This window comes from Notothenia rossii (assembly GCF_949606895.1).
Source record: "Notothenia rossii genome assembly, chromosome: 5".
In the NCBI taxonomy this organism is placed as follows: Eukaryota; Metazoa; Chordata; class Actinopteri; order Perciformes; family Nototheniidae; genus Notothenia; species Notothenia rossii.
Window position 1 is genome coordinate 52,144,306 of NC_136903.1, and position 15,594 is coordinate 52,159,899.

At 41.6% G+C, this 15,594-nt stretch overlaps 2 protein-coding genes across 8 annotated transcripts in view; both read left to right on the forward strand.

Moving 5' to 3' along the window:
• The window catches only part of plxnb1b (plexin b1b), a 164,398-nt gene extending 154,881 nt beyond the window's left edge, over positions 1 to 9,517 (forward strand). For all 4 annotated transcript variants that reach the window (XM_079681199.1, XM_079681198.1, XM_079681201.1 and 1 more), the window contains 7 exons: positions 2,773 to 2,939; positions 3,526 to 3,686; positions 4,906 to 5,053; positions 5,278 to 5,342; positions 5,869 to 5,944; positions 6,626 to 6,700; positions 7,300 to 9,517. In XM_079681199.1, the coding sequence (XP_079537325.1) occupies positions 2,773 to 2,939; positions 3,526 to 3,686; positions 4,906 to 5,053; positions 5,278 to 5,342; positions 5,869 to 5,944; positions 6,626 to 6,700; positions 7,300 to 7,404 (797 nt within the window). In that variant the 3' untranslated portion in view covers positions 7,405 to 9,517. The remainder of the gene's footprint in view (positions 1 to 2,772; positions 2,940 to 3,525; positions 3,687 to 4,905; positions 5,054 to 5,277; positions 5,343 to 5,868; positions 5,945 to 6,625; positions 6,701 to 7,299) is intronic.
• Positions 9,518 to 9,731: 214 nt separating this feature from the next.
• On the forward strand, positions 9,732 to 15,594 carry LOC307038739 (putative peptidyl-tRNA hydrolase 2). 4 transcript variants are annotated; one of them, XM_079680391.1, is made up of 7 exons: positions 9,732 to 10,055; positions 10,859 to 11,000; positions 11,705 to 11,776; positions 12,479 to 12,553; positions 12,957 to 13,054; positions 13,285 to 13,399; positions 13,562 to 15,594. In XM_079680391.1, the coding sequence occupies exons 2-7, from the start codon at positions 10,893 to 10,895 to the stop codon at positions 13,646 to 13,648; spliced, it is 555 nt and encodes a 184-aa protein (XP_079536517.1). In that variant the 5' UTR covers positions 9,732 to 10,055; positions 10,859 to 10,892; the 3' UTR covers positions 13,649 to 15,594. The 4 variants fall into 4 exon arrangements, with proteins under 4 accessions (XP_079536517.1, XP_079536518.1, XP_079536519.1 ...); XM_079680392.1 differs by having other exon boundaries at positions 9,736 to 10,003; positions 10,887 to 11,000; XM_079680393.1 differs by having other exon boundaries at positions 9,736 to 9,975; positions 10,887 to 11,000.

Consider the following 15,594-nt stretch of genomic DNA (forward strand, 5'->3'; position numbering starts at 1 on the left):
CTGAGCCCCGGTATTAAACGGGCCCCGGCGCTGAATTATTAAAGACTGTGGTACGTTAAGCTCCAACGTTATCGGTCTTTTTATCGGTACTGGAGACATGTAAAAAATATATGTGATATGTATTATTGCTACACAAAACATTATATTGCAGTTTTAGTGTCACCAACTCCATTTCTAATATGCAAAAAGACTGCAAATGCGTCTATGATTATTTTTTGTATTTTCGATCTTTCCGATCCAGACGAGATATCTCTCTCTCCCTGTGTGCGAGGGGGGCGAGGCAGTTTACACACGCAGCTGCTAACATGAAGCAACACACACTCGGAGGAGATGGCGGAGAGAACTAAGCGCTCCGAGGTTTGGTTAAACTTTACCCGTCTCGATGTGGACAATGCTCGTTACCTAAAGTGCAATAAGAGTTTAGCATGTAAGGGCGGTAACACGAGCAATTTGTCTAAACATTTAGCAAAAGTGCACCACATTCAGACGGAGGAATGCACCGGGTTCGACTGTCTTTCTAGTAGCTCTGTAGCCCCATCCACGAGTAATGTTTCCACGTCAGGTGTTATGTATGCTAGCAGCAACACACAGAGTTAACTACATTATACAAACATGGGTTAATGATTAGAGGTAACTGAGTTACTCTTTATTTTGTTAAAGTTTCAGCTATTCTGTTTACAGTTCTGTCAACACATTATTTAATACGATTTGTTAAAACATTGTTGTTTCTTTTGATGTGAAATATTATGTATTTAATTTAAATAAAAAGCAATGTTAGTTTTGTTCACAATTTGTTTAGTTAGTTTACCTTATTTTGTTCTCCAAAATAACCAATAAGAGTACCGTTAAAGGACCGGATCGATGAGCGGTATCGATAAAAGTAGTAGTACCGTTAAAACCTTAACGATACCCCATCCCTATTCATTGCTGGTGTGAACGCAGTCCGCACCAAAACATAGGAAGCGTAGTATTTACGCGTCACAAGAACGCGGGTGTCTTCAAAATCGTTAGTGAAAGAGTGAAGCAGAATGAAGAGTTGAACAGTGTCGTGTAAAGTAAAAACAACTATCAAACTAAAAACTATACATACAAGTCAGAGCCACCTGCCGTCGGTGAAACCGCCTCCTTACTGCAGAACGTCTCATTATATGTGTTATAATTAGGGCCGGGACTCGATTAAAAAAATTATTCTAATTAATTAGAGGCTTTGTAATTAATTAATCGAAATTAATCGCATTTTTAATCACATATCAATATTTGACCTGAGAACAGTGAGAAGCAATCTTTTTCACATGGATTTTAGTATACCATTGAATAATGACTGAATACATAAGCTTAAGCAACAAAACATTGTTTATTTTTTTTCAAGGTGGTACTTAACCAAGACCAACAGAAAAGTGCAATTTTTGCCATAAAGTGTAGCAATAGCATATTTAGGAATATAGTACATTTCAGAGATTCAGGTAGCCTATAGGTAGGTAGACCTTCTGTAAACTATAACATTTTGTTTTTTAAGTAAAACACAATACTTTCAAGTACATTCAGAACATTGGAAACCCTGACTATTAGAAAACAGCTCTCTGTTGCTTCAGAGGCCATAACAGACTTTGTTGATTTACCAACAGTTGATTTAAAAAATCTAATCAATTTCAGTCCAACTCTCTCAATAACCTTGGCCAAAACAATAAACAGTTCAACATAAAGTGCCAGTTGCACCAACAACATAATAAATAGTTCAACATAAAGTGTACCATTTAAAATAAAATAAAAAAGTGCCAGTGATTGACCTCAATCCCTCCTATTCTTCCAATATCCTGATGAAAAATAAAATCTCTCTGTTGCATAGGCCACTGTTTGATCAACGCGAATTGGGTGTGGGTCCTTGTACTCCGAGTCGGGCTAACGTCCACGCTAGCTTCCACGCTAGCTGCTATATGTTTTGCATTGAGGTGATACTTGAGGCTTGATGTGCTGCGGTGATATGCGAATTACTTTTTGCATAATTTGCAAACAACCGTGCTCTTATCGACGCTTCCATCCGTCCGTTTTTTAAAACAAAATGTCCCATCCACGGGGCCAACCAAAGCGGTCTCATCAGCTTCTTCGTTCATGTTTGACTATTGTTCACTGTGGTTTGTTGTTGTCTGAAGTCATGAACGTTAGTTGGTGCTACAGTATAATCGGTACCCCTGAAACTCATCCAGTGAGAAACGTTCCGCGGTGCAAAAATAAGTGCGATTAAAATGCGTTAATTTTTGTGTAATTAATTAATCTTAATTAACGCGTTAAAGTCCCGGCCCTAGTTATAATGTTTTGTATCCCACGTTGTATGATTATATAATCATATGCGCCGTTGCTGTTGATCTGCTCTCCAGATTAACAGCAGCATGAAAATAACCTGCCGATGCTCCATGGCGGAGGCTCCGGTAGAAATTGCCGGGATTTGCGGTTTTACCCCCTTAATGTCTGACCAATGGTTGAACAGCATTTCCGAGCACATGATTTGTGTTTAAAGTTTATAGTCCGTTTGAGTTTTGCCTGTGTGAACGCAAACCGAACCTTCTGAAATATGAAACAATGTAACAAACTGTGGTCTGGTGCGCACCAGAGAGCGGACTATTAGGTGTGAATGCGACCTAAGTGAAATGTGAAGGAGTGTGCACAATGGCAACACTGATCTTTCTGTTTATGTTAATGTGAAGGAGAAACAGGGCACGGTCCCCGGTCAGTGAACTGTAATAATGCAAGCTTTCCAAACATGTTCGTGTGCAGAGACCCCGATGCTGGAGGATGCAGATGAGGGGGGGGTGCGGCTGTGGCACCTGGTGAAGGCCAGCGAGGAGCCCGAGCTGCCCAAACACCGGAGAGGAAGTCTGAGGGAGAGAGAGAGGGCCAAGGCGATCCCCGAGATCTACCTCACCCGCCTGCTCTCCATGAAGGTACACACACACACACACACACACACACACACACACACACACACACACACACACACACACACACACACACACACTCACTGACTAGATATATTGATCTGTTTGCATTTCAGAATAAATGTATTACTACAATAATAAAGTACATATTATATTAACATGTAACTCCTGCATTTACTTGTTCACTTCCAACATTTGGCTTATTTATTGTATGTATAGTTTACTTCATCTGCATTACTTGCACATAGGTCTTGTGACATAATCTGCCCTTTTTTTTTTTGCTCAGTTTCTTCTTGCACAATTTGTATTGTTTAAAAAAAAAAAAAGCCTGGGACTTAATATGTACACTTTATCTACTGTGCATACAGCCTGAACCTTTAAACAGAGACAATGGTGAAATATCTCCTTAAAGTCAGATACAATGGCCACTTTATAATTTATATAAACAATGCACAACTTTTTCATGTGCAAAATAAAAAATACATTCACGTATAAATCCTGCAACATGAACCCACTGCAGGTACACAGTGAAAGCAGTAACAAACAAACGTCATCCTCCTCCCCTCCCCTCCCCGCTGCTCTCGCTCTCCAGGGGACGCTGCAGAAGTTTGTGGACGACCTGTTCACAGTGATCCTCAGCACCAGCCGCCCCGTTCCGCTGGCCGTCAAATACTTCTTCGACCTGCTAGACGACCAGGCGGCCAAACACGGCATCTCCGACCCGGAGACCATACACATCTGGAAGACCAACAGGTACAGTCAAGACACACACACACACACACACACACACACACACACACACACACACACACACACACACACACACACACACACACACACACACACACACACACACACACACACACACACACACACACACTAGGGGTTTCACAACTACCAATATTTACTAGTCGACACATTTTTCAAAATAGTAGTCGACTAGTCGTTACGTCATAATAAAGACACACAAAGAGGGGTGTACAACTGTATTTTATATTGGAACTCATACAGTAACATTAAACACTACATTTTAATTTCTGTTACATGGCTGAGTAAATAATAAACAGTAACTGGACTCACCAAAATCGACAGCAAAAAACTCTTTTTTACATAAATGCCACATAAATCCAGTGCGCAACACTTTATTCGCTGTTCTCCACGATAACGTCCACCTTTCCATATTTTTGGTTTGGTTTGAACACCAACGCATCAACATGTGAGGGAAGGAGGCTTGACCGCTTTCGGGTGACAGTGTTGCCTGCCAGGGAAAAAACCCTCTCACTCTGGGTGCTTGTGGCTGGAATAGCCAGGTAGCTCCTCGAAAGCGGGGGAAGCGGTGCACGTTTTCTGCCCACCACTCCAGTGGATTATCCATTGTGGGGATATTCGGTGTCCGCTGGCAGTAATCCCGTAGCTCATCATCCGCATCACTGTTGACCCGTGTTTTCTTGCTGTTCGTTTGCCTCTGTTCAGTGCTGACGCCGGTCCGTTGCTCACTGGTGCTAGCATTACTGCTAGTGCTAGCTGTCGGCAGCGGGTGTCTCATCTTCAGATGGTTGCGCATAGCAGATGCATTTGTATTGTACTTCAGTACAGCTGTACACAACTGACACTTCACTGTGGAGTTGGTTACATCTTCGTTGAAGTACTGCCATACCTAAGAATGTCGGACGTGTTTTGGAGCATTTTGCAGCACCTCGTTTACCTCAATTTGTTCACGACTAGTCGACTAGGGCCTACAGCGCCGACTAGTGGTAAAGGTAGTCGACTAGTCGATTAGTTGGTGAAACCCCTAACACACACACACACACACACACACACACACACACACACACACACACACACACACACACACACACACACACACACACACACACACACTGACTAGATATATTGATCGGTTTGCAACACAAACTCAAAGCCCTTCAGAGGTGCTGGAGCCAGGTGTCTGATGTCTCCTCTTCCTCTCCAGTCTGCCTCTGCGTTTCTGGATCAACATTGTGAAGAACCCTCAGTTCATCTTTGACGTGCAGGCCTCGGACCACGTGGACGCTGTGCTGTCCGTCATCTCTCAGACCTTCATGGACTCCTGCACCATCGCCGAGCACAAGCTGGGCCGGGTGAGCAGAGCTTCATGAGCTTAGATTGAACACACTTTCATCCTATATGGGCTCTTATTTTCAATAGCTGTTTCTGGGTCAGTCTGGTTTGAAACGTATTTACTTTTTCACAAGAGACTGAAGATGAAAAACTAGAGGGCACTTTAACAGGGGGAACAGTTACAGCTGTAAATGCTCCCCCCCCTCCCCCCTCTGTGTTCTCATCTCCTTGTCCTTCTGAGCAGGACTCTCCCATCAACAAGCTGCTGTACGCCAGAGACATCCCCCGCTACAAGCAAATGGTAGAAAGGTGAGCTCATGTTTAATTAATGATGACGCTCAACACTAACAGAGGCTAACTAACGGGTTAGTTTAGGCATTAAAGATCAACTTTACTATCAATATTTATAGTAAAAAAAAAGATAATGCCGCTTGCTTGTTGATGAGTATGGTAATGTAAGGGATGATTATGGTGAGACATGATAGCCTGTTGGCTGTAACAAAATGAAAATGGAAGGTTATGGCTAATAATAGGAGTTAGAGCAAATGTTACCTGATGAGTTAAATGTTTGATTAAATAGTATGGCAAAAAGTAACTTTCACAATTCCAACAAATATCCTTTAGGCTCATTAAAACATAGTGTTAAACGGTTCGTTGAACAATATGACTTAGATTCGATCCATGTTGCAATGTTATTGTCTAATATTAATGCTCTGTAATAAAACAAAATAAATGTTATGAAGTATACAATACTGTTGGTTACAGGTGGGGTTTGCATTTGAAGACATCTTTTAACTTTTGTATTCTTCTTTAATTGTAACTGCTGTTATTGCAGGTACTATGCGGACATCAGGCAGACCATCTCAGCCAGTGACCAGGAGATGAACTCTGCTCTGGCTGAACTGTCTCGGGTACGTGCACAGAATACGTGCACAGAATACATGCACAGAATACGTGCACACACACACACAAACACAGGCACGCACGCACGCGCGCCAAATAAAAAAATAACGAAAAAAATAAAACAACTCTTGCTTTCAGTTATGTATCTGAGCGTTTATCATATGGCGACAGGTACGACTTTTTATGTACAGACATTTGTGTGGAGGTTTGAACTTCCCGACATTGGAGAGCCTGTTAGCACAGTCCAGCACATGAGGAACACCGGGGACCCTTTCAAGTTACATGTGATTTCTCTTGTTTTTCAGAATGTGTTGTCTTAAATCGCTTTCCCAGCGATTCCCAATGAAGTCCAAAGTCAGTGATTAGCTTTGTGCAGAATGTGGTCATTTGTTTTCTTCTGAAAATAAAGAAAGAAAGGACTGAAAATAATAAAAGGAGGAATTCGTAAAGAAGTCCTTGCCCCTCTTAGGTCTGTACATTTCTCCCCCCCCCACCCCCACAAACTCAGAGCCCCAACCTCACTGCAGCTCCAGGGGTTGGGGGGTACACACACACACACACACACACACACACACACACACACACACACACACACACACACACACACACACACACACACACACACACACACACACACACACACACACAGACAGACACACGACATGTGACCTAATTGCTTTGTGTTTCAGAACTACTCTGGGGAGCTAAACTACCTGGTGGCACTGCACGAGCTGTACAAGTACATCAACAAATACTACGACCAGGTGTGTACCCTCAGTGTGACTCAGCAGTTTATCAGTTGTATGGTTTGTGTTTACACTCTACGCTGAATTAAATACCTGAACATGTACTGTAGATGAGGAGCTGGTAGTTTGTTCTTCTTTTGCAGAATATGTATAATGTCTTCAATCAGGTTTATTTCTGACTTTGTTAAACATTGTGACACTTTCGTAGACATTACAACAATTGTTTTTATAATGTGTTGTAGCCTGTATGACTGTTTATTGGGGCAATTGTTAATGGATATGTTTAACAAGCTGAAATAGTAGGGGATAACAGAGCCTACCCACTGCATAGTAATCTTTCCAAATGTATAAATATTCTTTATTGCATTTCTTTCAGTAATTCTTCTCATAAACGTTCATATGACTGACATTTAGACTCATTTTTATAGCCCAAAATCACACATGTCTCAGAAGCCCTTGCCCTCTAAGACTTAGTTAAGATAAGAGAAAACAAACAGAAGGTTCTTTAAAGTAGAAAAAACGCTTTTGTGTTTTGATGATAATGACCCATCTGATGGTATTTGTCATCTGTGTTCCTCCTCTTCACTCTCCCTCCTCCCATCCTTGCGATCCTTCAGATCATCACAGCGCTGGAGGAGGACCCCACAGCCCAGAAGATGCAGTTGGGCTACAGACTGCAGCAGATCGCTGCCGCCGTGGAGAATAAAGTCACAGACTTGTGACGGAGCAGGCTGATACTGGGAGGGGGGGGACCAGACCTACACCCTGCAGTTGGGCCTGAGAGCAGGAGAGCCACAGGCAGACTGAAATGAATCCTTCTTTTCAGGAGGAAGTCAAGGAGCCCTGAGATTTTGAAAAAACATTTGCTTTGCTAAGGATCAGAAGACTCAGGTTGGAGTTGAAAGCACCTTATGGTCTGAGCGCTCTCTGAGGAGGAGCAGAGCATATACACTGACAAGAACCCTGGAGTCAATGAGGCCTGCTCTCCTTAACCTAATGAAGAGACATTTGAAAGTGAAATTTCTCTGTGTTTATCTCTAAAGAACACGTGCTGGACTTGAAACGTGACGTCTTACACAGCAGCTGATCTGCAGTCAGCTGATCTTCAGGCTGATCACAGCTGTGTGCTAACTGTTGTCCCTCAGAATGAATTTATGAAGCGGTACCTCTTATGCCTTGTGTGCTTGTCGCTTCTGTATTGGTTATTTCTGTGTGCGTGCGTGTGTGTCCATTTCACTGCTTGTCAATCTACTCTCTGTATTGGCAATTTTCTGTTTGTTAGTACAAAGCATTGATGTAACTGGTAATTTACTTAGATGACTGCAGTATTCACAAAACGATTACCTAAACTTCCATATTGTTTCTCTGAAATGGACGTGTTTTAGAATGAAACCTTGGTCACAACATTGTTTTTACGCCCTTCTAATCAAAGAAAACGGCTGAGTCACTGCCACTCTCTACCTCAGCCTAATGTACCTTGCTTTCCTGTGATGCTGTTGACACAACACCAACACTACTACTTAGATTTCAACCAGCTAAAATTACCAGTATAGCAGTGCAGCATCTGCCGTCTTTGACACAGTAACAGCAGCTGGATATTCTCATCAGCCGCGGTACGAACACAAACACATTTCTGAAATTGAGATTGGAAATCAGAACCAGCTCATTAGAGCATTTTAAGGTACTTGCTCCCCGACTGAATGTCCGTTTACTCTGTTTTAGTTTCTCACCTTTATACTTATTCATGTGTCTATAGTGTACAAATCACTGGAATTATGTCAGAGGAAAAGTAAAAGTTATTCCATAAAGAAACTCCATGAAGTGGAATCTTAGTGCGCACCACAGTGTTTTATTCTGTTAGTCAGTCATATTTCTTTTAACTGTGTACATTTTAACATTCCTTTTAAGTTTTAAACAATGTATTAAAATCATGGTTCACCTCTACGCTATGATGATGGTACGTGTTGAGGTTTCTTGGTGTTGACATCATGGCTGGTAAACAGTTATTGTATTGAACACAAGGTGGCACCGCTTCCTTTGCTGAAGGTCTGTCTGGCATTTTGTTTTTTCAAGTTGATACAGGTTTATATTGATTATATTACTACTGGTTCAGTAGATATTGCTGATCTTGTCACTGTTCTGTTCAGTTAGAGCAAAGAGACCTTTTATACATGAGCAAATGTTTTTCTTATTTAAATGACAGAACGAGGTGGCTTTCAGTAGGGCTGGGTGTGGTTGGACTGCCCTTTTAATTTGGGTTACCATTCGGTAATGGTTAGGAATTGCAGATATTAGAGGCTGGGTTCAGGTGAACACAAGGGGAAACCCAAAGAGACAGGAAATCAGACCCTGCGTTGACTTTAATGCTTAATAACAGTGTGATGGACTTCAAAAGTAATGAGGTGTGGTACCCAGCCCTAGTTAGTCATCAGCGACCAAAACGATGAAAGTGAATGAAGAGTGTTTATGTATGTCACTCCCGGGTCCAGGCATGTGAGAATGTAGCCTGTAGGTTTATTACTACATGACTTAACATACAGAAACTAATGACTCATAAACGGATGGCTTGTTCTGTCATACACTGTCTCTTCAGATAAGACTAAAAGCTCAGTGATAATAAAGTCATTTCAAGAAGAACATTATACCTGTTTAGGCTGTACAAATTTGGCAATGTAGAGCAGGCTCTGCAATGAGCAGTTTTAAGGATGTTTCTTATTGTGTGTTAATATCAGTGTACATATTGATTGAAAATGTAACTGTAGTGATTTAACTTGTTTAATAAGAGATGGTGCACATTCTCACAGATGCTGATGTAATAAAGTATTCTTAAAAGTTGTTGTGTTTTCCTTCTTCAAAAAAAAAAACAGGCTCCTCTGTGTACTACTTCATTTAAACAGACCTTTTCATAGTTTATTGCTATTCAGCGGTTACAGGATAAACAAGTAGCCTAGCCTATAATATACGGTGTTGCTTATTCAGGTTAACATATTCGAATGGACAGTCATTGTAAAAACAACCATTATGTTTTGATTAGATTATTAAAATAGATATGTTTCCTAAAGCAAGCACTCGTCCTCACGTTTTTAACGAAGGGAAGCCCATATTCATAATGCACCAGCATATGACCACCACCGCATAATTAATATCAGCAGAATATCTGGAACGCCACATTCGTCAAGAGGCAGCATCCTCCAACCAACACAGGGTCCAAAATGGAGTAACGCTGAACACCCTACAGTCGGGAATCCTACTGAATGTTCTCTCAGTTTCAAACGGAAAGTGTTGCGTTGCAGGTGAAAATTGAGACTTCTAAAAACCACTGTAAGGAAATCGCCTTCGTTGTTCCTGCTATCTAGCTAGCTGCGCAGAACAGGTAACTGACATGGGATTACTTCTGCAACTGACTGGAAGGAAGCTAGTCCAGTTAGCGTTACGAAGCTAATACTATGCTATGCTCATAGCTACCGTTATAACAACAGCTTTTAAGCAATAAAGGTTGCCTGAGCGTTACATGACTGTTTGAAAGCATTGAAGATAAGCAACGTAATGCAATTTGTGATTCGTATTATTAGTGAAATATTTCGAAATGGTAGTATAAACCAAAGCTAAACGTTGCTAACGTTAGGTGCTTTGTTTGCGATGCTAATTTTAATGGTGTGTAACATGGGCTAACAGCTGTAAATAACAGCCAGAGCTAGCAACATTAAAACCTATATTGTTACACTTTGTGGCTGTTTGTTAGTGTAGCGATATTATTTGTTCTCTTCATATCCCCCTTTGCGTATGAATAAAGCGTCATATCTTATTACATTAATGCGGCCCTGCTTGGTAAGTAACATAACCAAAACGTACGACGTTTTGCAAAATAATATATATCAATGCATTAACTAAACTACTTTATGTACATTGTGTCAGTTTACCAGAAGAACAAAGTTTTCATGTTACCGCTGCAGGCCCTCTGATCATTACATTAGCTTGTACAGTTTGTGTTAGTAAGCGATTCAGCCAGCAATGTGGGCAAATATCATATTTGCGTTTAGAGGCCTGCACAATGAAAGAGCCTTTAGAATAAGAAGTGCTCTCTAAAATGCACACAGTCATTCATATAAATATTATCGATTGTGGACGGGATGTATATTTTTTGATTGTGTTGACCTGTGCGTCGGTTGTGAGCAGGTGTTCATTGTGACTGCCTCTGTTCCAGTGAAGAATGGAGCCTTCAGAGCAGGCCGGCCCAGACTCCGGCTCTCAGGATGTCAACCCTGTCTTCCTGCAACAGCTCAGAGAGCTGGACATCCCAGAGGAGGCAGCCAAACAGGTGGGACAGCACACATTTACATCAACATTTAATGATGTGTGCTACTGTGAATGTTTCATGTTTCTATAAGCTATGACATAGCTGTGTTGATGGTTAATAGTACTGAAAGATGCATGGAAAGAAAATAAACCTGAGTGGGTAGCACATAGCCGCCCATTTTATTATACCTTATTGGCTACAATGTAATGGTATCTTGATCATGCACAACATTTTCCCCTGATCGATACTATGAGAACACTGCATTACTTGACAACTTTAGTGCTAAACATTCAAATGTACCGCTGTTACATAGAGAATTCCCTTATAACATTTATTTTAAGAGCATAGGTTATAGCTGTAGCCCCTTCAGATGATTCCAGAAATGGTTTATGTCATGTGTATTCAGGGAAAGATTCTGATGGGATTGACTTACCAAAGAGAGCTGCAGACTTAGCTAAAACAAAACACATGCTACCTTAGAAAGGTAGCATGTGGTAATGTTTGACTGGTTCCAGTGTTGTGGTTTGTCATGTATTAAAACAACCAATAATTGAATATCCTAAATAATAATCCAGTATAAACTGAGCAATGCGAGTGAACCAGTTATGAAAAAAGAGGTATAACTGAATATATGTATTTATCAGTTGTCAACCAACATAAGTGACAGGTATGGCCACACTATTATAAACTAAAATGCCCATTTCCCTTTTTTCTCTTCTCTTCAGGCGCTTCTACACACTCGGAACGTGTCTGCCGAGGAGGCGGCAATGTACTACTTCAACAAGCTGGAGAATGAGGTGCCCATAAGATAGCCTAACGGCCCATCTACACTACAGGCATGAAAAAATCTTGAAGCTGGGCGTGTCTGAAGCTTGGCGATTTTTTGCGAGCAACCAATCACATGAATCTCCCGCCCCCGACATACAGAGCAATAGCAATGTTAAAACGAAGTAAACTGGATATAAACTCTCCAAACAGGCGAAAAAACTATCAGTTTCACCCACTGTCTCTGCCACCTCCCTCCATGCCTGGTTCCTCCGGTTTGTATCCCGGTAAATAGTTCCGGTCGTAAAGAACCGGGTGATTTGCTACCGTAATATCTCGTTTGGAATATGAGGAAATGAACTGCGGTCTGGCTCTCCCAGCTTGCACGCGGTTGGATTGGCTGAGCTTGCACTGGCGGGATTTGCATAAACGGAATTTGATTGGCTGATGCCAAGCATCGAGCCTCAAAAGTTGAACATTGTTCAACTTTTGATGCCGATAGATGCTCGTGATGCTTGCAAAGCCATGCCATGCTCCCCACAATGCAGTTCGGCGAAGATTCAAAATCTTCTACGTCACCCCATTCAAGTGAATGGGCGAAGCGTTGAAAGCATTTTTTGATGCCTGTAGTGTAGACGTACCGTTAGTCCCCACAGGTACACCTTGGTACATTAGACCTTGTGAAGTTTGTCCAAAGCCAAATCTCAGTGTCTCTCTGTCTGCTCCACTCTCAGGAAGAGGGGGACGATGACCTCATGTTCAAGATGGTGTTTGTGGTGAACATGGACCTGGCCATGGGGGTCGGAAAGGTTGGTTCCAATGCCGCTCCTCTCACCAAAACTAAGGAAGGGCTTTTTGGCGTTGCTACATTTGAATCTCTGGTTTTACAGTGATGTAAAGCTGCTATATTTGTGGGTGTTTTACAAAGGTTTTAATTTGTGTTACTTCATTGACTTATTTGATGTTCTTCAGTGCTTTTGCTCTGCGTGGGAGTGTTTCATGCTAAAATCTGTTGCAGTGAAACAGTGATTGTAGGGATTTCATATCAATTTAGTTGAACAGTTTGCATTCCAATAGAAAGCTGAGTTATGTTTTCAACGTCCCGTATGGATTTGTTTGAACTTGGTCTGAAACATCACATAAAGGCCATTTGCAATATGGCCTAAATAAAGATTCCCATGTAGTGGTGACATCAGTGGTGTTTGTGTGCAGGTGGCAGCCCAGGTTGGGCACGCTGCTGTGGGTTTGTACCAGGCTCTACAAGAGAAGAACAGCTGGAGGGAGATGGCCTGGAAGTGGGACCACAGTGGGTAAGACCTGCACAACAGAACAGTTTATTTCAGGAGGAGCAAGCATGTTCTACAGCTGCTGTTTGCAAAAGTCCAAAATGTTTATCCAATAATGCTACGGTTCCTGGAGTGTTCACGCTAGTCCCCCTTTAGTCTCTTACATAACAAAGATGATTATAATATTGTTGAATAATGAAGTTGCTTCTAATTAACATTAATGATGAAAATCAATGTGCATGGTGTTGATACAGATCCAAGAAGGTGGTGGTCCAGGGGACTAATGTGGCTCATCTACTGGAGCTGCAGGCCCTGGCCATGAGCCTCAGTCTACCCGCCTACCTGGTCCAAGATGCAGGGCTCACGCAGGTAGGACTTTTTTTAAGTAATATGGTGTGTACTTGTCTTTCGGAAGCACAAGTAATTATTCACAAAACATTGTCCAATTATTGGTACTAAAATCTTTGGTTAGAAAATGTATTTTTTCAGTTTTAACAAGTACCTTGACATGAAGACCTTTTTGTTTGGCAGGTGGAAGCTGGGTCGCGCACCGTGCTGGCCATTCTTGGGGAGGAAGAGATGGTGAACAACGTCACTGGGAGTCTGAAGCTGCTTTGAGGGGCTGACCCCCACGGTTGGGGAGGCATTGCTCTGCAGTGCCACTGTGCATCCAGCAGAAGGCATTATTTCCCAGCGGCGGGGAGAGTCTTGGCATGCAATCGGCAACCTTTACAACAGCAACAAAAAAAGACCTGAAGAACAAGGGAAATCCAGACATGTCCCAACACCAGAAACAAACCCCCTCAGCCATTTGTTTCCCTTTCATTCTTTGTCTGAGCCGCTTAGCCGGCCTTAAGAGCAGGAGGAGAGAGAGCACGGTTGTTCACAGGGTAACGAGGCGTAGGCCGTTGAATTTTCTTTTTCTGGTGACCTTTCTCTTTTCACACAGGCAACTTACTTACTAAAGTCTTATTAGAACATTTCAAACACCTTGAGTATGTGGTCCAGTTTCAGATATGGCAAAGTTAAAAAAGTTGAGTTGGTGGTCGACCAATATGCTTATTCAAGGGGCAATGTACTTTTAGACAAATACACAATGTAATTATAATTATACCCATAGCAGACGTAGTATTTCCCTGTTGGATCCACTATTCCTGAGTGAAGGATAAACTATTAACTGATCATCTGTGAACACTAATTTTGATATTTAAATGATTTTGTGCCTGTATGCAACTTTTCCCCCCAAAGACCCCTATCCTATAGAATCAATAACATTACTCATTATGGATAAATGGCTATATATTGTATACATTTGCCTGTTGGCGGGCCATATACTGTATAATCTGTGGTGTGCCACCCTGAACCATATGCGCAGTTACTGGACTTTGTTGTATTGTTTTTCTTTGTGCAAAAGGGAGAAAACTCTAAATTGAAATGTTTGGATTTACTGTTAGAATTGATGGCGGTCGAGAGGTTATGTGGAGCCGAAACGTCATGAAGTAAAGGTCTGCTGGGCTAACGTATGCACTGACTGCCTGTGAGGGATAGTTCACTTTAATGAAGTTGATCCATTTACAGCTTGACAAAATGCAGATAATTGTGTGTATGACAATTATTATAGACTTGGTGAATAGTCTTGCACACTATTAATCTTAATACACAAAATGATGTTTGAGCTGTGTCTATGTTCTCCTTTACAAATATTTGCGGGCATGAGCTGCCACTCCCAGAATTCCTGGTTTAATGTCAAAGATGTTATTTGTAAAAGATCGTAAAGAAATGGCGGTGGCATGCATGCGATATGAAATGCACATTTGAGTAGACAAGTTGGAATCCCAAAGTTCTGTCAATTTTAGTTACATGTCGACCCTTTGATACCCCCTATGTTTTACAGCCATTTGTGCGAGTGCTTCAGACTATGTATGGAGACAATTAAAATGCCTCCAGATTAAGTAACAACCATCTTGAATCGTGTTTTGTTCTTACACACTTGAACATACAGACAATGCATATGAGAGAGGGGCTGGAGCATTGTGGGGGAGGGTGGCCAATGGCATATTGCAGTGCGTGGTTAGGACCGGCCATATTACATAGCTTTTTCACCGCAGGAACAATGGCAGCATTGTGAAATATGGCCATCCCGACCATGAGAGTCCGGCCGGGGAGCTTGTAAATATTAACCTCATGACGTGCAGTTGGAAATAACTCTGGGGGTCGTGTTTATTTAGTAGCCTACAACCGAGTAGATACCACAGAGAGGAAGTAATTCCTAGCAAATAATTGCATATTCAGTTGAAAGTGTAAATAACCAAGGGAAGTTGGTTATTACTGTAGGGCGTAGCCTTCATTTCGTATTATATAATTCATCTATTACAAATATGCATTGTCGTCAGTGGCTTAGCAGGATTGTGTTCACACCTGTTACTAATGCATGGCAATGTGAATTTTTACATCATTTCCATAGCGTGATACTATTATGATGGTTTGACAGCACATTGTTATTTTAATGTCAAGTGTCACAGGTGTAAAATATCGTGTAATACTATTAAACCACATCCGGATCA

Excerpts from the sequence above, each read along its gene's own strand:
- LOC307038739 (XM_079680391.1), top strand. The coding sequence starts at position 10,893 with ATGGAGCCTTCAGAGCAGGCCGGCCCAGACTCCGGCTCTCAGGATGTC. Across the intron at positions 11,001-11,704 it reads CAGAGGAGGCAGCCAAACAG|GCGCTTCTACACACTCGGAA; the intron begins GTGGGACAGCAC and ends TCTTCTCTTCAG. Across the intron at positions 13,400-13,561 it reads AAGATGCAGGGCTCACGCAG|GTGGAAGCTGGGTCGCGCAC; the intron begins GTAGGACTTTTT and ends TTTGTTTGGCAG.